The 23596-nt window shown below is 46.0% G+C and overlaps 1 protein-coding gene across 1 annotated transcript in view; it reads left to right on the plus strand.

Moving 5' to 3' along the window:
- Positions 1-22875, plus strand: part of LOC133107739 (LIM domain kinase 1-like) — a 42107-nt gene extending 19232 nt beyond the window's left edge. Inside the window, exons 4-16 of the mRNA XM_061216878.1 lie at positions 2335-2444; positions 3238-3429; positions 6875-6980; positions 7183-7349; positions 7440-7629; positions 9396-9482; positions 13951-14082; positions 14653-14712; positions 15100-15165; positions 17498-17666; positions 18333-18388; positions 18923-19080; positions 19410-22875. Of these exons, the coding sequence (XP_061072862.1) occupies positions 2335-2444; positions 3238-3429; positions 6875-6980; positions 7183-7349; positions 7440-7629; positions 9396-9482; positions 13951-14082; positions 14653-14712; positions 15100-15165; positions 17498-17666; positions 18333-18388; positions 18923-19080; positions 19410-19563 (1647 nt within the window). The 3' untranslated portion in view covers positions 19564-22875. The remainder of the gene's footprint in view (positions 1-2334; positions 2445-3237; positions 3430-6874; positions 6981-7182; positions 7350-7439; positions 7630-9395; positions 9483-13950; positions 14083-14652; positions 14713-15099; positions 15166-17497; positions 17667-18332; positions 18389-18922; positions 19081-19409) is intronic.
- The last annotated feature ends 721 nt before the right edge of the window (positions 22876-23596 follow it).

Below are 23596 nucleotides of genomic sequence, written 5' to 3' on the forward strand. Positions count from 1 at the left end.
CTTCTTCATGCGATATACAGCACAGCGATGCGGGCTGGTGGTACAAGCCTGGCTCTGTTAAGAAAAACCACCATTTAAACTCTATCTGCTGGTAATTTTCTTTACCTCTAATTACAGCTCCATGAGAAGTTGCAAGCAGAGATGATTTGAGGAGATGTTATCAGGCTTTGTGCTGTCATGTAAACTTGTATAAATGTGATGTAATGCAGAGGTCAGGGGCCATGCTCCAGTGTTCTGTGGTTTCCTGACAGTCCAAAGCTCTGGTCTTCTCACCCTCACAGAAAGCTGCAGTGTTTCTGCACCTGCTGGTCTTTGGTTAATTGAGATTGGAGCAAGGTGACAAAATCCATTCAGTCATAGGGGTCATAGAGTTAGAATTAGCACCCAAGCATTTCCATATGTAAATGATGGTGTGATAATGATCACTGCACTATGACAATGTGTAAAAAATATATTTTAAAAAGTCATAGTCTGATACAGTGGGGCAAAAAAGTATTTAGTCAGCCACCAATTGTGCAAGTTCTCCCACTTAAAAAGATGAGAGAGGCCTGTAATTTTCATCATAGGTACACTTCAACTATGAGAGATAGAATGGCGGGAAAGAATCCAGGAAATCACATTGTAGGATTTTTAATGAATTAATTGGTAAATTCCTCGGTAAAATAAGTATTTGGTCACCTACAAACAAGCAAGATTTCTGGCTCTCACAGACCTGTAACTTCTTCTTGAAGAGGCTCCTCTGTCCTCCACTCGTTACCTGTATTAATGGCACCTGTTTGAACTCGTTATCAGTATAAAAGACACCTGTCCACAACCTCAAACAGTCACACTCCAAACTCCACTATGGCCAAGAGCTGTCAAAGGACACCAGAAACAAAATTGTAGACCTGCACCAGGCTGGGAAGCCTGAATCTGCAATAGGTAAGCAGCTTGGTGTGAAGAAATCAACTGTGGGAGCAATTATTAGAAAATGGAAGACATACAAGACCACTAATAATCTCCCTCGATCTGGGGCTCCACACAAGATCTCACCCCGTGGGGTCAAAATGATCACAAGAACGGTGAGCAAAAATCCCAGAACCACACGGGGGGACCTAGTGAATGACCTGCAGAGAGCTGGGACCAAAGTAACAAAGGCTACCATCAGTAACACACTACGCCGCCAGGGACTCAAATCCTGCAGTGCCAGACGTGTCCCTCTGCTTAAGCCAGTACATGTCCAGGCCCGTCTGAAGTTTGCTAGAGAGCATTTGGATGATCCAGAAGAGGATTGGGAGAATGTCATATGGTCAGATGAAACCAAAATAGAACTTTTTGGTAAAAACTCAACTTGTTGTGTTTGGAGGAGAAAGAATGCTGAGTTGCATCCAAAGAACACCATACCTACTGTGAAGCATGGGGGTGGAAACATCATGCTTTGGGGCTGTTTTTCTGCAAAGGGACCAGGACGACTGATCCGTGTAAAGGAAAGAATGAATGGGGCCATGTATCGTGAGATTTTGAGTGAAAACCTCCTTCCATCAGCAAGGGCATTGAAGATGAAACGTGGCTGGGTCTTTCAGCATGACAATGATCCCAAACACACCGCCCGGGCAAAGAAGGAGTGGCTTCGTAAGAAGCATTTCAAGGTCCTGGAGTGGCCTAGCCAGTCTCCAGATCTCAACCCCATAGGAAATCTTTGGAGGGAGTTGAAAGTCCGTGTTGCCCAGCAACCGCCCCAAAACATCACTGTTCTAGAGGAGATCTGCATGGAGGAATGGGCCAATATACCAGCAACAGTGTGTGTGAACCTTGAAGACTTACAGAAAACGTTTGACCTCTGTCATTGCCAACAAAGGGTATACAACAAAGTATTGAGATTAACTTTTGTTATTGACCAAATACTTATTTTCCACCATAATTTGCAAATAAATTCTTTAAAAATCAGACATTTTGTCTCTCATAGTTGAGGTATACCTATGATGAAAATTACAGGCCTCATCTTTTTAAGTGGGAGAACTTGCACAATTGGTGGCTGACTAAATACTTTTTTGCCCCACTGTATAATAAATATGATAAAAATATGATATTGTCAGTATTTATTGTCCTTATTTATCAAATGTGTCCCATTGTTTGAACTTTTGAGGGACTATTGGCAGTAATGTTTGAGGGAGTATTGTCTGTATGTTTAAGGGTGTGTTGTCTGTATGTTTGAGGGAGTGTTGTCTGTATGTTTGAGGGAGTGTTGTCTGTATGTTTGAGGGAGTGTTGTCTGTATGTTTGAGGGAGTGTTGTCTGTATGTTTGAGAGAGTGTTGTCTGTATGTTTGAGGTAATGTTGGACTTTGTCTCGCAGGTTGCAGGGGAGCAGAAGTATCACCCTGAGTGCTTCACCTGTCTGAACTGTGGAACCTTCATCGGTGATGGAGACACCTACGCTCTGGTGGAGAGGTCCAAGCTCTACTGGTGAGATGTGAACACACGTTATTACACACACGCACGGTTACGTATCCACAAACGTGCACACACACACACCCAGATACACACACACCGATACACTCACACAAACATGCACACACACGCATGGATACACACACACACACACATGCACACACACGTGTGGCTACACACACACATGCACACACACACACACACACTCGTGGATACACGCACACAAACATGCACATACACGCGTGGATACACACACACATGCACACACACACGCGTGGATACACACACACATGCACACATTTATAGATGCACACTGTAGAAGGCCATTTAAACATGTTAGTTTTGTTTATTCCCCAATATTAATTTTGAATTCTCAATGATGTTGATTGCTTTGATTTGATTATGATAATATTTGCTTCTCATATTTGCTTCGAAGTGTATATTCCCTATTGAATGCTATTTTTACTTATTTATGCTGTCATTGCCCCCTTGTGTTTGAATTGACTGGATAAGAAGGTTATATAAGAACAGGCGGGTGTCTTCTGGGAGCAAATAGGTTTTCAACAGCAGTAGCAATGGCTAATGCTGGTTGCAATATGTTTTGGAGGCAATAAAGGAACGTGTTTATTTTATACACGTCACCCCATTTTGCATGGAACTTGTTTGTTGGGCCCTCTGACTCACCCAAGTAGAGGCAATTTGAATTTGATAAGACGCCTCTACACACACACACACGCTCATACCTTAATTGATGAATATTATTTCTCCCCCCCCCCCCCCCCCGCCCTGCTGTTATCCTGGCCTGCAGTGGGCACTGTTACTACCAGACCATCGTGACCCCAGTGACCCTGCCGGACTCTCCATGCGCCAGGATTCCCCACACAGTGACCCTGGTGTCTATCCCAGCCTCTTGTGAGGGGAGGCGGGGCCTCTCAGTGTCCATCGACCAGGAGCCCCACGGCCTCCACCCAGAACACAGCCACACTGTCCGTGTGTCTGAGTGAGTCACCGCATACTCTACTGTTACATTACCTGTTATTTAGCTGACACTTTTATCCAAAAGCTTACAGTTGATTAGACTAAGCAGCAGACAATCCCCCCTGGAGCAATGTTTGGTTATGAGCCTACACATTCTACTACAGACTGCAGCACAACAAGCATTCTACACACGATACCCTCTACTAGTGGCGTTTTTGGCATAGAAATTTTGGTGGGGTATCAATCAGCTTGTCAAGCCTAGTAGTGACTATCGTGAGCCTCAACCTTGCTAGTTTCACAGTGATGAAACCCTTATAACACACTATCACCAGCTGCTCACTTGCAAAATAAGGCTACAAGAAAGTAGCATACCCGGGGAGCGCAGATGGGCCAGCTATTTTAAATAAATGATGTTCAAACGTAAAAACATAAATAAAAAAGTGGTTCACGGTTTGGCTCGATCATTGCCAATTTAGTATTTGATCGCACATGAAGGTAATCAGGGGAGCTGACATAATCTACCAGTTAATCAAGTTAGCTGGTAGAATTACCTGTTCACATTACCTGTGGGGAAATTGGTCTGCAACTGCCCTATGCAGGGAGGAAAAGGTGAAATAAGCGTGGACAGTTAAAACTGACAAACGGTAATTTCAGTATGCTTTATAAGTCACATCTCGGCCACGTTCTACAGATAGCTAGCCAATGGACACGCAGCTATGATATCTGCGCTATGATATCTGCGCCCTGCACTTAACCCAGAGATGAGCACAAGTCATCAAATGCAAGTCCAAGTCAAGTGTCGAGTCTCTGAGCTAGAGTCCGAGTCAAGTCTCAAGTCTCCAGAATGGTGCAGCCTAAACAACAGTATGGCTACAGAAATTCATCACGATTCCTATGCTAATTGAAGATATAGAAACCAGAAGTGTAGAAGACATATTTTGTATGTGACATCAAGTGTGTGACAACTGAAGAAGCAGCATTATCAAGGACACACAAAAAGATAGTGGTTATTGATATATCAATGAACTACCATGTCTGAACCAACGTTTTGGCAAAGGCTTTCTCAAGATGGCTGGAGAAAGGTTTGCTGAAACCTCAGGTCTGGTGTGGTAGGTAATTTATATATCAATAAATAAGATTTTAAAAAATAACCTCTTTTTTAAGAACTCTGTGTGACTCATGTGACATAACGTAAGCATTACCATGGGCTGTAATATAAGATGATGGTCAATAACAAAATAGGGGCCAGTTAATCCTAACTAAACGCAGCTTTGTATGGATAAACTCCAATTAAATTTAGTCTTGGACTAGGCTTAATATGCATCAGTGACTAATTATAACTTTATTTGTAAACAAAGTTACAAAGTGTTCAAATTTGAATCACGTTGAAGTATTGGTTTATTAATATATGCATGTAATAATATTATTTAATTATTTAATGAAAGGTAACTGTTAAGCATTTACTTTAATCATTCAAAAAGATCTAATGAAGCTAGATATGTAAGAAATTGGGAGCTATGATCTCGGGACTACATCTACATTATGCTATAGGACAGGGGTGTCCAATCTTATCCAGAAAGGGCCGGTGTGTGTGCAGGTTGTTGTTTTAGCACAGGACTAAGACAGCTGATTCTACTCATCAAGGTCTTGATTAAAGACCACGATTAGTTCATTAGTATAATCAGGTGTGTTACTGCTGGGTTAAAACAAAAACGTGCACCAACGCTGGCCCTTTTAGGATAAGATTGGAAACCTCTGCTATAGGAGAACCTTGAATCCTAAGGAATGCCATTGCACTATTGCATAGTAAAATTATAAATCATTTCAAAACCGCATGCAACAATAGTACATGGCAAACTCGGTTTCTACTATAGTTTTTAATGTTAACGTAAATTACGAACAAGCTCTCATGAAAATACAGTTCATTCTGCGCCCCCCTGGGAATTCAGTTTGACACCCCTGGCGTAGGGTGTTGCTATGGTTCCTACTAAAAGGCGCATGGCGTGGCGCATGTTTTAACTGAGGTATATCTTTCATATGAATAACTGAAAAATAATCATTGGCTGTGACATTATTCACCTCCTCATTTTCACGATGCTATTTGGCAGACTCTTATTGTTCACTTATTGGCGAGTCCGAGTGGAGGCTGGAGTCTGTGTATATGCGACTTGAGTCTCGAGTCCCCATCTTTGACTTCACCTTCATGTGGCTGTTACCACACGTGGGGCCGAGATGACACACATAACAGACACACAATCTGTTATGACATGCGGTTCCCTGCCATACTGCCCAGTGCTATGGGTTGTGGGGCCGGCACCACTGACTGATAATTGCCTACAGTACAGTAAGGTCCCTAATGTAGATATGCCGCTGCCCTGTACACACTGTGCCCTCAAGAGCTACACACTTTACCCAATAGAGCTACACACTCTGTCCTCTAGAGCTACACACTCTACCCAATAGAGCTACACACTTTACCCAATAGAGCTACACACTCTGTCCTCTAGAGCTACACACTTTACCCAATAGAGCTACACACTCTGTCCTCAAGAGCTACACACTCTACCCAATAGAGCTACACACTCTGTCCTCTAGAGCTACACACTCTACCCAATAGAGCTACACACTCTGTCCTCTAGAGCTACACACTCTACCCAATAGAGCTACACACTCTGTCCTCTAGAGCTACACACTCTGTCCTCTAGAGCTACACACTCTACCCAATAGAGCTACACACTCTGTCCTCTAGAGCTACACACTCTACCCAATAGAGCTACACACTCTGTCCTCTAGAGCTTCACACTCTACCCAATAGAGCTACACACTCTGTCCTCTAGAGCTACACACTCTACCCAATAGAGCTACACACTCTGTCCTCTAGAGCTACACACTCTGTCCTCTAGAGCTACACACTTTACCCAATAGAGCTACACACTCTGTCCTCAAGAGCTACACACTTTACCCAATAGAGCTACACACTCTGTCCTCAAGAGCTACACACTTTACCCAATAGAGCTACACACTCTGTCCTCTAGAGCTACACACTTTACCCAATAGAGCTACACACTCTGTCCTCTAGAGCTACACACTCTGTCCTCTAGAGCTACACACTTTACCCAATAGAGCTACACACTCTGTCCTCAAGAGCTACACACTTTACCCAATAGAGCTACACACTCTGTCCTCTAGAGCTACACACTCTACCCAATAGAGCTACACACTCTGTCCTCTAGAGCTACACACTCTGTCCTCTAGAGCTACACACTCTACCCAATAGAGCTACACACTCTACCCAATAGAGCTACACACTCTGTACTCTAGAGCTACACACTCTACCCAATAGAGCTACACACTCTGTCCTCTAGAGCTACACACTCTACCCAATAGAGCTACACACTCTGTCCTCTAGAGCTACACACTGTTTTACTTTCTCTGTCTGTGCACTTCTTATTGTCGGTGTGTTTCAGGGTGGATACAGAGTGCATCAGCCCAGATGTGAGGAGCTCCATCCATATCGGGGACCGAATCCTGGAAATCAATGGGACCCCAATCCGGAATGTGCCACTTGATGAGGTAATAGCAGCCACACCAGACCACAGTCTGTCTCTGAAAGCACTTTCCTGTCTTTCTTGTACTTACCTCCCACTGTGTGTGTTCCTGTGTGTGTTCCTGTGTCTGCCCCTGTGTGTGTGTGCGTGTGTGCACGCGTGTGCACGCGTGTGTGTGTGCGCGTGTGTGCGTGTGCGTGTGTGCGTGTGCTTGTGTGTGTGTATAGATTGATCTCCTGATTCAGAGTACCAGTCGGCTACTGCAGCTGACGATTGAGCATGACCCACATGACCCCGCTGTTTTGGGGGACCAGGTGGACGCGCCCAGTCCCCCTCAACCGGTCACGCACCCCCCCCACCCCAACATCACCTGCCTCCGCTCCCGAGCCATCACGTAAGACCTGTATGATTATCGGGCAATGATATCTCTGTCTCCCCCTGCAGGGCAGCTGTAGTATTGCTGTCTCACTGTCTCCCCCTGCAGGCGAAGCTGCAGTATTGATAAGTCTCCAGGGTCCAGTGCTGCAGCCTCCCCTCTGTCTCAGAGGAAGGACATTCTGCGGTCGGAGTCGCTGCGTGTCGTCTCCAGCGACAGGAGTCACAGAATCTTCCGTCCATCTGACCTCATCCACGGTGAGGTGCTGGGGAAAGGCTGCTTCGGACAGGCCATAAAGGTAAAGGTAGAGTTTATTAAAGGTAGAGTTTATTTACTGTCTTAACCGGCCCTGCTAACTCTCTTAACCAGCCCTGTGACCCTCTCTTACCCAGCACTGTGACTCTCTCTCACCCAGCACTGTGACTCTCTCTTACCCAGCCCTGTGACTCTCTCTTACCCAGCACTGTGACTCTCTCTTACCCAGCACTGTGACTCTCTCTTACCCAGCACTGTGACTCTCTCTTACCCAGCCCTGTGACTCTCTCTTACCCAGCACTGTGACTCTCTCTTACCCAGCACTGTGACCCTCTCTTACCCAGCACTGTGACTCTCTCTTACCCAGCACTGTGACCCTCTCTTACCCAGCACTGTGACTCTCTCTCACCCAGCCCTGTGACTCTCTCTTACCCAGCACTGTGACTCTCTCTTACCCAGCACTGTGACCCTCTCTTACCCAGCACTGTGACTCTCTCTCACCCAGCACTGTGACTCTCTCTTACCCAGCACTGTGACCCTCTCTTACCCAGCACTGTGACTCTCTCTTACCCAGCACTGTGACTCTCTCTTACCCAGCCCTGTGACTCTCTCTTACCCAGCACTGTGACTCTCTCTCACCCAGCCCTGTGACTCTCTCTTACCCAGCACTGTGACCCTCTCTTACCCAGCACTGTGACTCTCTCTTACCCAGCACTGTGACTCTCTCTTACCCAGCACTGTGACTCTCTCTTACCCAGCACTGTGACTCTCTCTTACCCAGCACTGTGACTCTCTCTCACCCAGCACTGTGACCCTCTCTTACCCAGCACTGTGACCCTCTCTTACCCAGCACTGTGACTCTCTCTTACCCAGCACTGTGACCCTCTCTTACCCAGCACTGTGACTCTCTCTTACCCAGCACTGTGACTCTCTCTTACCCAGCCCTGTGACTCTCTCTCACCCAGCCCTGTGACTCTCTCTTACCCAGCACTGTGACTCTCTCTTACCCAGCACTGTGACTCTCTCTTACCCAGCACTGTGACTCTCTCTTACCCAGCACTGTGACTCTCTCTTACCCAGCACTGTGACCCTCTCTTACCCAGCACTGTGACTCTCTCTCACCCAGCCCTGTGACTCTCTCTTACCCAGCACTGTGACTCTCTCTTACCCAGCACTGTGACCCTCTCTTACCCAGCACTGTGACTCTCTCTCACCCAGCACTGTGACTCTCTCTCACCCAGCACTGTGACTCTCTCTTACCCAGCACTGTGACTCTCTCTTACCCAGCACTGTGACTCTCTCTTACCCAGCACTGTGACTCTCTCTCACCCAGCACTGTGACCCTCTCTCACCCAGCCTGGGACCTGCCAGGGCTCGGGCTCAGTTCAGTCTTACAGAATAGTCTCCTTGTGAATGTTATCAGGGCTGGTGTTGGACAGTGTCTCTCTGTGTTTGTGCTGCTTTTTGGCCAGTCCTGTGCTGGTAGGGTCAGAAAGGGGACACTGAGCTGAATGAAACTTGCTACTGTACAGCCTTACAGGAGCTCCACAGTCATGGCTGTCAAACCCATTACTGCCAGAAGATAGAAGTGTTCACCAAGTTTACAGAATAGTAGTTTGCATTGCAGGACCGTGTTTAAGGGAGGTTTTCAGCGTTTACACGGATAGTGTAAAATGTGCATACCAGTGAATGAAAAAGAAACTCACCTGTGGTGGGTGTGCAGTAATAAAATGAGATATTACATGAATATTATTAAGTGAAAGTAGACATAATGGCAAACATGATAGCTGGTTTGGTCTGTGCGGTCAGGTGACCCATCGGGAGACCGGGGAGGTGATGGTGATGAAGGAGCTCATCCGGTTTGACGAGGAGACGCAGAGAACATTCCTGAAGGAGGCAAGTCCCGCACAATCACAGCATATCCCTCATATCTTCATATCCAACGTATGTTATTTGATATTTGTTATTTGATATTTGAGGTGGCCTGTAGCGTAGTGGTTAAGGTAAATGACTGGGACACAAAGGTCGGTGGTTCTAATCCCGGTGTAGCCACAATAAGATCCGCACAGCCGCTGGGCCCTTGAGCAAGGCCTTTAACCCTGCAATGCTCCAGGGGAGGATTGTCTCCTGCTTAGTCTAATCAACTGTACGTCGCTCTGGATAAGCGTCTGCCAAATGCCAATAATGTAATGTAATGATATCTCTCTGTCCAATCATCTTGTATCTCTCTGTCCAATCATATCTCTCCTGATATCCATTATTCCATTATTCCAATCCATTATTTTCTCCTCTTATCTCTCTTTCTTGGCATTTGTGCTCTTACAATTGCCACTGTTCTGTTATCTTTGGAGCAGTGGCTTAGAGTGGTTAAACCAGAGATAAGGTGAGAAGCAGTTAGTGTGTGTGATTGATAGATACACTGCTCTCTCTGAGGGGGTTAGTGTGTGTTACTGATAGATACACTGCTCTCTCTGAGGGGGTTAGTGTGTGTGACTGATGGAGACACTGCTCTCTCTCTGAGGGGGTTAGTGTGTGTTACTGATCGAGACACTGCTCTCTCTGAGAGGGTTAGTGTGTGTTACTGATCGAGACACTGCTCTCTCTGAGAGGGTTAGTGTGTGTTACTGATAGAGACACTGCTCTCTCTGAGAGGGTTAGTGTGTGTTACTGATAGAGACACTGCTCTCTCTGAGGGGGTTAGTGTGTGTTACTGATCGAGACGCTGCTCTCTCTGAGGGGGTTAGTCTGTTACTGATAGAGACACTGCTCTCTCTGAGATAGTGAGAGTGTGGTCCCGGTAGTCAGTAAAAAAGTCATTCATCAACACTCCCTTCCACTGACTTCTTGACAAACCTGTTTCGCTTCAAATGATTTATTATTAAAAAAAAATTCTTCTTTCAGGTAAATATGTGGCAGAGGCCTTCCCCTCCTGAGACTACATTTTGGCTTCCCTGTGCGCTATTCAGTATTTCTCTAAACATAAGGGACATTCAATTAAAATAAAATAAAATATATATTTAGAAAATATTTTCATTGCAAGTTTTTTTGCCAAAAAAAGCAAAATCCTTTTTTTCTCCTGGAGGTCTCAGGAGGTTAATGCAAGAATGAGGTTTGCATCTAACATTGGTCACACCTGTGTCTGTGCGTGTGTGTATGTGTTTGTGCATGTGTGTGTGTGTTTGTCTGCGTGTGTGTGTGTGTTTTTCTGTGTGTATGTGTTCATGCATGTGTGTGTGTCTGTGTGTGTGTGTGTGTGTGTGTGTTTGCCTGTGTGTGTGTACGTGTCCGTGCATGTTTGTGTGTGCGTGTTTGTCTGCGTGTGTGTATGTGTTCGTGCATGTGTGTGTGTGTTTGTCTGCGTGTGTGTGTGTGTACGTGTCTGTGCGTGTGTGTGTGTGTGTGCGTGTGTATGTTTGTCTGCGTGTGTGTGCGTGTGTATGTGTTCGTGCATGTATGTGTGTGTGTGTGTTTGTCTGCGTGTGTGTGTGTGTTTTTCTGTGTGTATGTGTTCATGCATGTGTGTGTGTCTGTGTGTGTGTGTGTGTGTGTGTGTTTGCCTGTGTGTGTGTACGTGTCCGTGCATGTTTGTGTGTGCGTGTTTGTCTGCGTGTGTGTATGTGTTCGTGCATGTGTGTGTGTGTTTGTCTGCGTGTGTGTGTGTGTACGTGTCTGTGCGTGTGTGTGTGTGTGTGCGTGTGTATGTTTGTCTGCGTGTGTGTGTGTGTGTGTGTGTTTGTGTGTGTACAGCTTGTCACAGAGCCTGAATTGTTCTTCCTGTGTTGCCCATCTGCCCCGCCCACCCGTTTCAGAGAACTGTTGAAGTGCAATCGTATCTTTGGTTTAAACATTTTTTGATTGTATCACTGCTTTAAAACAATCCCTATATCACACACAGGCACATTATAAGGAAAGTAGCTATTGGAAGTCCAAAGCATTAAATAATTAAACATTTACAATGTAACACACCGCATGGGGGTAACATGCTTTACTCAGTGTAACACACTGCATGGGGGTAACATGCTTTACTCAGTGTAACACACCGCATGGGGGTAACATGCTTTACTCAGTGTAACACACCGCATGGGGGTAACATGCTTTACTCAGTGTAACACACCGCATGGGGGTAACATGCTTTACTCAGTGTAACACACCGCATGGGGGTAACATGCTTTACTCAGTGTAACACACCGCATGGGGGTAACATGCTTTACTCAATGTAACACACCGCATGGGGGTAACATGCTTTACTCAGTGTAACACACCGCATGGGGGTAACATGCTTTACTCAGTGTAACACACCGCATGGGGGTAACATGCTTTAGTCAGTGTAACACACCGCATGGGGGTAACATGCTTTACTCAGTGTAACACACTGCATGGGGGTAACATGCTTTACTCAGTGTAACACACCGCATGGGGGTAACATGCTTTACTCAGTGTAACACACCGCATGGGGGTAACATGCTTTACTCAGTGTAACACACTGCATGGGGGTAACATGCTTTACTCAATGTAACACACCGCATGGGGGTAACATGCTTTACTCAGTGTAACACACCGCATGGGGGTAACATGCTTTACTCAGTGTAACACACCGCATGGGGGTAACATGCTTTAGTCAGTGTAACACACCGCATGGGGGTAACATGCTTTACTCAGTGTAACACACCGCATGGGGGTAACATGCTTTACTCAGTGTAACACACCGCATGGGGGTAACATGCTTTACTCAGTGTAACACACTGCATGGGGGTAACATGCTTTACTCAATGTAACACACCGCATGGGGGTAACATGCTTTACTCAGTGTAACACACCGCATGGGGGTAACATGCTTTACTCAGTGTAACACACCGCATGGGGGTAACATGCTTTACTCAGTGTAACACACCGCATGGGGGTAACATGCTTTACTCAGTGTAACACACCGCATGGGGGTAACATGCTTTACTCAGTGTGACACACCGCATGGGGGTAACATGCTTTACTCAGTGTAACACACCGCATGGGGGTAACATGCTTTACTCAATGTAACACACCGCATGGGGGTAACATGCTTTACTCAATGTAATATGTGACGCTGCATGGCCAAGGGGGTAACATCGCGCAGTTCTCAGTTTTCCTGAATACTTAAACTGTCAGTTTTTTTTTGTCAGAAATTAGATAAGTGCAGATTTGGAATCTTCAAATACTTGTCTATCGCTCAGATATAAATCCATTACGAGTCACAATGAGAAAATAGTTTTAAAATGCAAAAATACATAATCTACCTGAGCCCAGTCACATTTCCTGTTGGTCCTTTTTTCTGCTGCATCAGCTGTAGCTTTGCAAATGAAGTGATGGAAATGATGTATATGTTAACTGACCGTTACTAAGCCCTGCCCACTCTAGCGACCACGGTTCAGAACACAGTCTAAGTTCGGCTGCAGCCTACATGACAACTTATTTAGGCTACTAAACCTACCCCCATGTTTCTTCTCATCTCCCTTAATTATCTAGATCTTAATTATATGGATCTTAATTATCTAGATCTTAATGATATGGATCTTAATTATCTAGATCTTAATGATATGGATCTTAATTATCTGGATCTTAATTATCTGGATAGGACTTATCTGGACCTTAATTATCTGGACCTTAATTATCTGGATCTGAATCATCTGGATCTTAATTGTCTGGATAGGAATTATCTGGACCTTAATGATCTGGACCTTAATGATCTGGACCTTAATGATCTGGATCTGAATTATCTGGATCTTAATTATCTGGATCTTAATTATCTGGATAGGAATTATCTGGATAGGAATTATCTGGATAGGAATTATCTGGATCTTAATTATATGGACTGCAGGACCCTCCTTCCATGGCTTTTCCTAAATAATACAAGTGTTTAAAACAAATTAAATTATAGTGCTGCACAAAACTCTGTACCTAGTTATGTAAAAAAAAAAAATGCCCTTGTTATCCTCCGGAGGTTATTCTTTTCATGAGCCTACTTTTGTCATTTTTTTGTCGGATGTGAAATAGGTTGGATGTCGCCCTGCTAGCGCCAGCTAAAAACAATGTATCGACCACCAGTCGTGGTCTTTCTGAAGGTGGAGCCACTCTAAGCAATAAAAGGTGGTGTGCATTCAACTCTATGATATTTTAGCTCTCAAAAGATAAGCAGGCCTAAATGATCCCATCTACTCACCAGTTTATTTTGTAAGCAGCCGCTTCCCCGTGTTGTGTTCAGAACACAGTGAGTCTAAATTAGCCTGCATGACGCCCAGTGACCTGCAACACTCCATCTTAACCTTTCCAATACCACAGCTGAACCCATTACCTGCCGAAATGGACTAAACCCATTTACCTGCCTCCCCAGGTGAAGGTGATGCGTTGTTTGGATCACCCCAATGTCCTGAGGTTTATTGGGGTTCTCTACAAGGACAAGAGGCTCAACTTCATCACTGAGTACATCAGAGGGGGGACCCTTCGTGACATCATCAAAAACATGGTGTGTGTCTGTATGTGTGTGTGTCTGTTTGCCCCTGTGCATAGTGTGTTCATGTGAGTGCATCTATGTATTTCTTTGTGCATGTATGTTTAGAGCACAGAAGGGAATGCTCTGAAAAAGTGGCCCCCCTGCTAACTTACTTGCTCTATTTTCAATCAAAAATATATTTCAATATCACATATGTGTAGATAGAAGATGATGTGAAACAGTAAAAGTGACAACCTTTTCATTATGTACTGAACAAAAAATTAATTGGACATTTAATATGCCGCATATTCTGAAAATCTTCTTTTGTAGCAATGACTGTATTATTTCCTGTAAGTGTTGAACAGCTCTCCCATTGCCAGGAAGAAATTCAGGGCCACCCTGTCTTATAACATTGGTCTCAGATTCTGAGAGTGTTGAGCAGTGGAGTTCATGCTAAATTCCCTACAGAGTTCAATGGGACAATTTGTTAGGAGTAACCCCACCAGCGAAGTACCCCATGACAGAGTGAAACATTTATTTGTATATATATGTGTGTGTGTGTGTGTGTGTGTTTGCTGACTGGGCTTGGTTCTGTTTTAACAGGACAGTGTGTATCCATGGAAACAGAGAGTGAGTTTTGCTAAGGACATCGCCTCTGGGATGGTGAGTGAGGTGCCGCTGTGATTACACTGCCCCTTTTGGCTGAGTGCAGCTATGACATGGAGTCACATTCCTCATGGATTAGTGCGCCAGTGTCCACAGTGCATTCCTGAGAGGGCAGTGTGGTCTCAAACAACAGCGAGTACACACAGATTCACAGACCCACTGGGTCCAGATTCACCGACCCACAGGGTCCAGATTCACAGACCCACAGGGCCCAGATTCACAGACACACAGGGCCCAGATTCACAGACACACAGGGCCTAGATTCACAGACACACAGGGCCCAGATTCACAGACGCACAGGGCCTAGATTGGTGAGAGTGTGAGAGGAAAGAAACTGAAGATGACACTGTTCTGTCTGATCCTGTTCCCTTTTCTGTCTTTCAGGCGTACCTACATTCCATGAGCGTAATCCACCGTGATCTCAATTCACACAACTGTCTTGTGCGTGAGGCAGGTATCTGGGCGTGATCAAGACCTGTTTGATTCTCTTTCGAGACACACCTGTTTGCCCGGGTGACGGTTAGCTAGTTGTCTTTTGAATGATACTAGACTGTGGCAGATTCAGGCTTTTCTCACCATACAGGTGTGGATTGTGGAATTCACATGTCTTTTAAAGACAAGCTGAAATCAAAATGCACTTTTTCCCCAACATGTCTTAAAGTACAGTGCACTCCATATTTTTGGAACAAAAGCCCAGATTTATAGATTTGGAATCACATAATTAACATGTGGTTAAAGTGCATGTTCTCTGATTTTATTAAAGGGTTTTTTATACATTTTGGTTTCACCATATAGAAATTACAGCGGTGTCTTTACATAGTTCATAACATTTGGGACACATGGCTTCACAGGTGTTTGTAATTGCTCAGGTGTGTTTTATTGCCTCCTTAATGCAGGTATAAGAGAGCTCTCAGCACCTAGTCTTTTGTCTTTCAACCACCTTTGGAAACTCTTATTGCTGTTTATTAACATGAGGACCAAAGTTGTGCTAATAAAGTCAAGGAATGCCGATATGACACTGAGAAATAAGAAGAAAGAGACGGGTAGAGACCTTGGGTAGAGACCTTGGGTAGAGACCTTGGGTAGAGACCTTGGGTAGAGACCTTGGGTAGAGACCTTGGCCAAAGCAAATGAACTATAAAGGGACTGGCAAGCCGCTGATAATTATTCTGATGACAGAAGAATTCTCTCCATAATAAAATATCCCCAAACACCTGTCCGACAGATTCAGGAGTCGGCTATGGATCTATCAATGACCACTGTCCACAGAAGACAAGATGCAAACCACTGCTTAGCTGCAAAAACAGGATGGCCAGGTTACAGTTTGGCAAGAAGTACTTGAAATATCAACCGCAGTTCTGGAAAAAGATCTTCAGGACAGATGAGATGAAGATGAACTGACGTCAGAGTGATGGAAAGAGAAAAGTATGGAGGAGAGAAAGAACTGCCCAAGATCGAAAGCATCCTAGGCATAGGCATGCATGGCTGCCGAAAATACTGGCTCACTTATCTTCATTGATGAGAGAACTGCTGATGGTATGAGCAAAATTAAGTGTATAGACACATCCTACATCAAGTTCAAGCAAATGCCTCAAAACCCATTGGCCAGCGGTTCATTCTACTCCAAGACAATGATCCCAAACAGACTACTAAAGCAAATCTGAACCCAAATGAGCATGCCTTTCATGTGCTAAACTCAAAACCTGAGCCCCGAAACAAGCATGAGCTAAAGATGGCTGCAATACAGGCCTGGCAGAGCATCACCAGAGAAGACACCCAGTAACCGCAGACAATCATTGCATGCAAAGGATATGCATCAAAATACTAAACATAACTACTTTCATTTCCATAACATTGCTTTGGCCCAAACACTGCTGTAAAATGGTGAAACCGAAATGCATGAAAATTATTTATAAAAATCTGACTGCACTTTAACCACGTGATTTTTGTCAGTACAAATCTTAAATTGTGGAGTACAGAGACAACTAAATAAAGAGACAACTAAATAAACTAAATAAATATCACAAACATTATATATATAAACATATATATGTGTATATATATATATATTCCAAAGATTTTACGGATTTGAGGTCATTGTGTATCAGCGGGCATGCATTAGGTCCAATATCTGTCAATTTGGGCGGGGCTAACTGCAGGATGGAGGTGGGCGGGGCTAACTGCAGGATGGAGTTGGGAGGGGCTAACTGCAGGATGGAAGAGGGAGGGGCTAACTGCAGGATGGAGGTGGGAGGGGCTAACTGCAGGTGGGCGGGGCTAACTGCAGGATGGAGGTGGGCGGGGCTAACAGCAGGATGGAGGTGGGAGGGGCTAACTGCAGGATGGAGGTGGGAGGGGCTAACTGCAGGTGGGCGGGTCTAACTGCAGGATGGAGGTGGGCGGGGCTAACTGCAGGATGGAGGTGGGCGGGGCTAACTACAGGATGGAGGTGGGAGGGGCTAACTGCAGGATGGAGGTGGGCGGGGCTAACAGCAGGATGGAGGTGGGCGGGACTAACTGCAGGATGGAGGTGGGCGGGGCTAACTGCAGGATGGAGGTGGGTGGGGCTAACTGCAGGACAGCAGTGTGGTCGTGGCTGACCGAGTCTCTCTGTGCAGGACAGCAGTGTGGTCGTGGCTGACCGAGTCTCTCTGTGCAGGACAGCAGTGTGGTCGTGGCTGACCGAGTCTCTCTGTGCAGGACAGCAGTGTGGTCGTGGCTGACCGAGTCTCTCTGTGCAGGACAGCAGTGTGGTCGTGGCTGACCGAGTTTCTCTGTGCAGGACAGCAGTGTGGTCGTGGCAGATTTCGGGCTGGCGCGTCTCATGGTGGAGGACAAGGCCCAGGGGGCACAGTCTGGGGGAAGTATCTCAGGGCTGAAGCGCCCGGACCGCAGGAAGAGGTACACCGTTGTGGGGAACCCCTACTGGATGGCCCCGGAGATGATCCACGGTGAGTGGCCAATGGGCTTGGAGGAGTCGGTGCACAGGGCACAGAGTGGGTGGAGTTTAGGGGTGTGGGAGTAGTCCAGGCAGTGGATGGGGTAGAGTTTAAGGGTGAAGCCTGCTACACACAGAGGCGTTGCCACATTCCCTACGCTGTAGCCTATGGTGTGGCCTGGTGCGCACCTCCCCAGAAATGTAACTACGCGTCACAGCCTCTGCGTAGGGGGGTGGGAGGAGTTTGGGTGGGTGGGGTGGGTGGGGTGGTTTTGGGTTTATGGGTGGAGGGGGCCAGGCAGTGGGGTGGGAGGAGTTTTGTGGGGTGAACACAGGCATAATTATCTGTGCGGATACTCAGCTCTGTTTTATTTCCATTGAAAGATTGGTTTAGTACAAACAAATAAAATACAATGATAATGGGCCTTTGGAAGCATCGGAAACTCCTAGTACAACCTGTAGTATAAAAAGGAACTAAGGGAGGAATATAGCAGTTTACCCTCTGGTTAGTCTATAATAAGTTATGATGCGTTTCAGCTGTTTCAACACTGAGAGCTGTGCTGAGCCATAATGGTGGTGCTTAGTTCCTGTGTGTGTCAGCTGGTTCATCTTTGAGAGCTGAAACTGAGCCATAATGGCGGTGCTCTGTGTGGAGCTGATCTTCTCTGCCCTGCATTAGGGAGGATCTACGATGAAAGAGTGGACATTTTCTCCTTCGGCATCATGCTGTGTGAGGTGAGTGCTTCAGAGCAGGGCCCGGCGGGGCCGGGTGGGGTGCGAATAATCTGTGTTAAAGTTTAAAATAACTTTTATTCCATCGGAGATGTCATGGAAAGTTACTTAATGGCAGACGCAGGCACAGATGTGGCAGCCATTAGCTCTGTTTCCACAGAGTTTGAGCGAGGCTGTAATAACAGGGCGGGTTGAGAAGCAGCTCATTTCTGAGGGATGTATTGATGGTTAACCAACATGTCATCACAGATTGGGTGCCTGCCACTTAGGACCGAGTCTGCTGCCACTGCCTGCCTGTGATGTGATATTATCAAATTCAGACCTGGAGAAACTAGCCTGATTTATAAGATAGCTTTGTGTCCCCCCATGTTAAATCTATGGACAATTCATGGTCATGCCGTGCAGACACACAGGCTGGTTGTATGTAGACTGTATGTGGGCCTGCTCTATGTAGGCGGGCTGTGACAGGAAGCTGTGACAGGAAGCTGCTTACAGGCCTAGCCACACCCACACTTGTGTCCTGTCCTTCTCTGGCAGATTATTGGTCGAGTGAACGCGGACCCTGACTATCTTCCGCGTGCCATGGACTTTGGGCTGAACGTGAGGGGCTTCCTGGATCACTTCTGCCCCCCCGACTGCCCCCCCTCCTTCTTCCCCATCGCCGCCTTGTGCTGTGACCTGGATGCAGAGCAGCGGTGTGTGAGCGCCCCTAGCACTCTCACCAGACTGCCTGTGGAACATAATCACTCCTAATGGGAGGCAGTACACACTTGACTTATTTACTTATATTCTTATCATAAATATCTATTACTTTTTTACGAGCGTGCCACGTCGGATCCAACAAAAGAACCTAACTTTAGACGACTGTGCTAAATTAAGATGTCCGTTATAATATATATACTGTACTGTAGCTGGGTTTCATCGGATAGATGGCAAGATTAACAAAAACAAGGGACATCTGATGCCTGATTTAGTAGACTGTGGCAGGCAGATTGTGACGGCTGATTGGCTGTGTCCCCTGTAGCCCCTCCTTCACAAGGCTGGAGGAGTGGTTTGAGAACCTGAAGATGCACCTGGACATCCGGCTGCCCCTGGTCTCTGAGCTGGAGCTGCTCCAGCGGACGTTCTGGGAGAAGCACACGCACGCAGAGAACGGCCTGCTCCCCCAGCCGGAGTAGGCCCAGCCCCCCCCCCCAGGGGTCCATGGGATGCCATCGGCGCGCCAGCGTCTGGTGCGCACAGCCGAGCTGCAGTACCGCTGTCCTGCCACAGAGGGTGCTGTGGAGCACTGAAGAAGCTGTGCTGTGTGTTTCCTCCTATCTGAGCCAGAATGTCTCTGGTGCTGTGTCTGCTGAATGGCAGGTCCCTGATGCCCATCCATTCTTTTTCTGGAGTTTGAAACCGAACACCACTTAAAGATTTATCATTCTCATAATAGCATATCATATCTTATGTTTTCAGACTATCCTGAAATTCCATCCTCCGATGCTGAAAGTGTTAATAGAAAGTGGGCTTTTCCTCAGAGAAGTGTGTGTCCAAATGGATAGAAAAAAAAAAGTTTGTTTATTTTATGTTTGGGGGGAAAACAAAACATTTAAAAATGTGAGATTGTGAAATCTGCCAGGTTTATTTGCATAATGTTCACTCTACGTCCATATCACCCTAAGTCTGTCTGGTGTATGTAAGAATGTGTGTGAAAGAGGGAGAGAGAGAGAGAGAGAGAGAGAGAATGCGTGTGTGTTTGTGTATGTGTGTGTGACACTGAGATAAATACTTGTACTGTAGTGTTACTCTGGCAATTTTTAATCATTTCTTCATTTTATGCATTTCTTGTGTTGAGTGTAAAGTCCATTTCAAGTGTTCAAATCACACTGTATTGCTTACGATATCACGTGTTTTAAATGTTTTAAATTATGTATATGTACAGAAATATTTTATATACTGATGCTACATGGCCATATTTTATTAACCACTGGGTTGAAACACGAAAAATGTCTGATGTATCAGAGCAGGGGATGGTTTGTGACCATATGGTTCAGCGGTGTGACCGTGTGGGTCAGCGATATGACCGTGTGGGTCAGTGGTGTGACTATGTGGGTGTGACGTGTGTGTCAGCGGTGTGACTATGTGGGTGTGACGTGTGTGTCAGCGGTGTGACTATGTGGGTGTGACGTGTGTGTCAGTGGTGTGACCGTGTGGGTGTGATGTGTGTGTCAGTGGTGTCACCATGTGGGTGTGACGTGTGTGTCAGTGGTGTCACCATGTGGGTGTGACGTGTGTGTCAGTGGTGTGACCGTGTGGGTGTGATGTGTGTGTCAGTGGTGTGACCGTGTGGGTGTGATGTGTGTGTCAGTGGTGTCACCATGTGGGTGTGATGTGTGTGTCAGTGGTGTCACCATGTGGGTGTGACGTGTGTGTCAGTGGTGTCACCATGTGGGTGTGACGTGTGGGTCAGTGGTGTGACTTCTGGGTGTGATGTGACCGTGTGGGTCAGTGGTGTGACCGTGTGGGTGTGACGTGTGGGTCAGTGGAGTGACCATGTGGATCAGTGATGTGACCGTGTGGGTCAGTGGTATGACTGTGTGGGTGTGACTATGTGGGTGTGACGTGTGGGCCAGTGGTGTGACTTGTGGGTGTGATGTGACCGTGTGGGTCAGTGGTGTGACCGTGTGGGTGTGACGTGTGGGTCAGTGGTGTCACCATGTGGGTGTGACGTGTGGGTCAGTGGTGCGACTGTGTGCGTGTGACGTGTGGGTCAGTGGTGTGACTTCTGGGTGTGATGTGACCGTGTGGGTCAGTGGTGTGACCATGTGGGTGTGACGTGTGGGTTAGTGGAGTGACCATGTGGATCAGTGATGTGACCGTGTCGGTCATTGGTATGACTGTGTGGGTGTGACTATGTGGGTGTGACGTGTGGGCCAGTGGTGTGACTTGTGGGTGTGATGTGACCGTGTGGGTCAGTGGTGTGACCGTGTGGGTGTGACCATGTGGGTCAGTGGTGTGACCATGTGGGTGTGATGTGTGGGTCAGTGGTGTGACCGTGTGGGTCAGTGGTGTGACTATGTGGGTGTGATGTGTGGGTCAGTGGTGTGACCGTGTGTGTCAGCGGTGTGACTATGTGGGTCAGCAGTGTTACCTCCCCTGACTGGAGGGAGTGCAGCGTTTGCCTCCTGCTTGTTGTGGGCTGTTACTCCAGAGCGCAAACATGGGCTCATGAAACGCCGTTAGACTCAGAACCTGAAACGCAATTAGACACAGAACCTGAAATGCCGTTAGACACAGACCCTGAAATACCATTAGACACAGAACCTGAAACGCAGTTGGACTCAGCCCCTTAATCGCTGATGCAAAGGTTTTGTGAAAAAGTGCACAGGCCACATAGACCCACTAAAAGGACAAAAATAATAATAACCTTGAATCTTCCTCAAATGCGATCAATATAATCTTTTTATATAGATTTTCCTCTAATATAATTTGCACTTGCAGAGGGAGGTCTCGCTGGGCAGAGGGAGGTCTCGCTGGGCAGAGGGAGGTCTCGCTGGGCAGAGGGAGGTCTCTGGGCAGAGGGAGGTCTTGCTGGGCAGAGGGAGGTCTCTGGGCAGAGGGAGATCTCGCTGGGTACAGTATGTTCTGTATGATGCTGTACACTGTTCTGTGGGGATGCTCAGGAATGCACCCTGCAGTCGCTAACTGCAGTGTCTCTGTTGTGTCTCAGAGTCTCAGAGTCTCGGTGCGTGGCGTTTAATGCTCTGACTAGAATACTGCATATTAAACATTTGGTTTTCCTTGCTGTGTAGATGCCACCCAGTCCTGCTGCCTTGCTAATGATCGTGTCTGTCACAGTGGCCTGCTCACACACACCAAACTCATGACACACACTGAAACCCCAATCATGCTCCGTACTGAGTGAGCAGTTGGAGTACTCTGGAACACTGGAAACTGAATGTTCTGCTCAGGTAACGACGTGCTGGAGTGGTCTATACTGAAGCTATGCTATCACAGGAAGGCTGCCAGCCCACTGTGTCAATCTAACTATCATTTCATGCACAAAGACGCAATCAATAAAGGTAACAGGCTTTTATGTACTTCTTGGAGAGTGTGTGTTTGCGTGAATGTCTCCAAGAAACGGCTAATTCTTCTTTTCAAAGGATTCTTACCTCCAACATTGCTGTGCCTTTGTTTTAAGCTAGTCTTGCCAACGACTTGTAGCATGTTTATCAAAAATGATTTTGTATGATAAATGTAAGCCTAAATATATTTTATATCATCACTGATATCTTGTTTTATTATATACTTCCTGGACCATATTTCCATGTCTCCATAGATTTCTTTTAAATGCGGGGATTGTTTTTTTTTTCTTGTTTTTTTTCTTGTATATTTATTTTTTTACACAAGCTGTGAAAACAAGTGTGCACTTTATTTCAGGAATTGAACCTAAGGAGAGTACTGTATCTCACTGCAGCTGGAATTAAATGGCCACTCCTTACAAACGTGTCCTTCTCTCTATTATTATTTTGTATAATTTTAATTTTACGTTTTATAATTGTCGTGGATTATATAGCCCGTGTTTTTTACCAAATCTGAGAAAACCTATAGTTTACTCTAAAAGCGCTTTATGAGGAAGCCATATTGAAAAATATTCGTAAAGCCGATTATCACATTCCTTCCCTTTCTGTCTTGCTCCAGCTCTTGTTCCGCCTGTAATAACTGACAGCTTTACGGGAGTCGGCCGGAAGGGAGACATGAGTGAACTTACAAGGGAGTAGGATATTTGCCTCGTTACCTTATGGTCTGGAAAAAGCGCACAGCGCAGATATATAGCCATTCCTATGCAAACCAGACAAAGAAATGTACCGTTTAATGTAAGAATTCGTTTATGATACTGCATACTGTACCATTTGGAGAGAATGCGTTATACGGAAACGAGTCTACTGTTTGCACTTTTTATGACGTAAACGGTTTTAGAAACACACAATGTGTTACCCCGGTTTGGTGCTTTTTAGAGTAAACGTGTCATCTTGGTCATGAAAGGAACGTTTATTTATCACACGTCACCGTGACTCCATGTGCGACTGTTTTCATTCGGCTCGGAGTGCTGGCTGCGCCTCATGACGTCACTGAAGTCTCGCTGCACTGTGTTAAATTTAAAGGGTTCACTTTCCAGCAGCGTTTCTGCAGTCAGTAGTACGGTGGTGTTAGGTCTGGAGAGAC

The sequence above is a fragment of the Conger conger genome, chromosome 13 (genome assembly GCF_963514075.1).
Source record: "Conger conger chromosome 13, fConCon1.1, whole genome shotgun sequence".
Classification (NCBI taxonomy): Eukaryota; Metazoa; Chordata; class Actinopteri; order Anguilliformes; family Congridae; genus Conger; species Conger conger.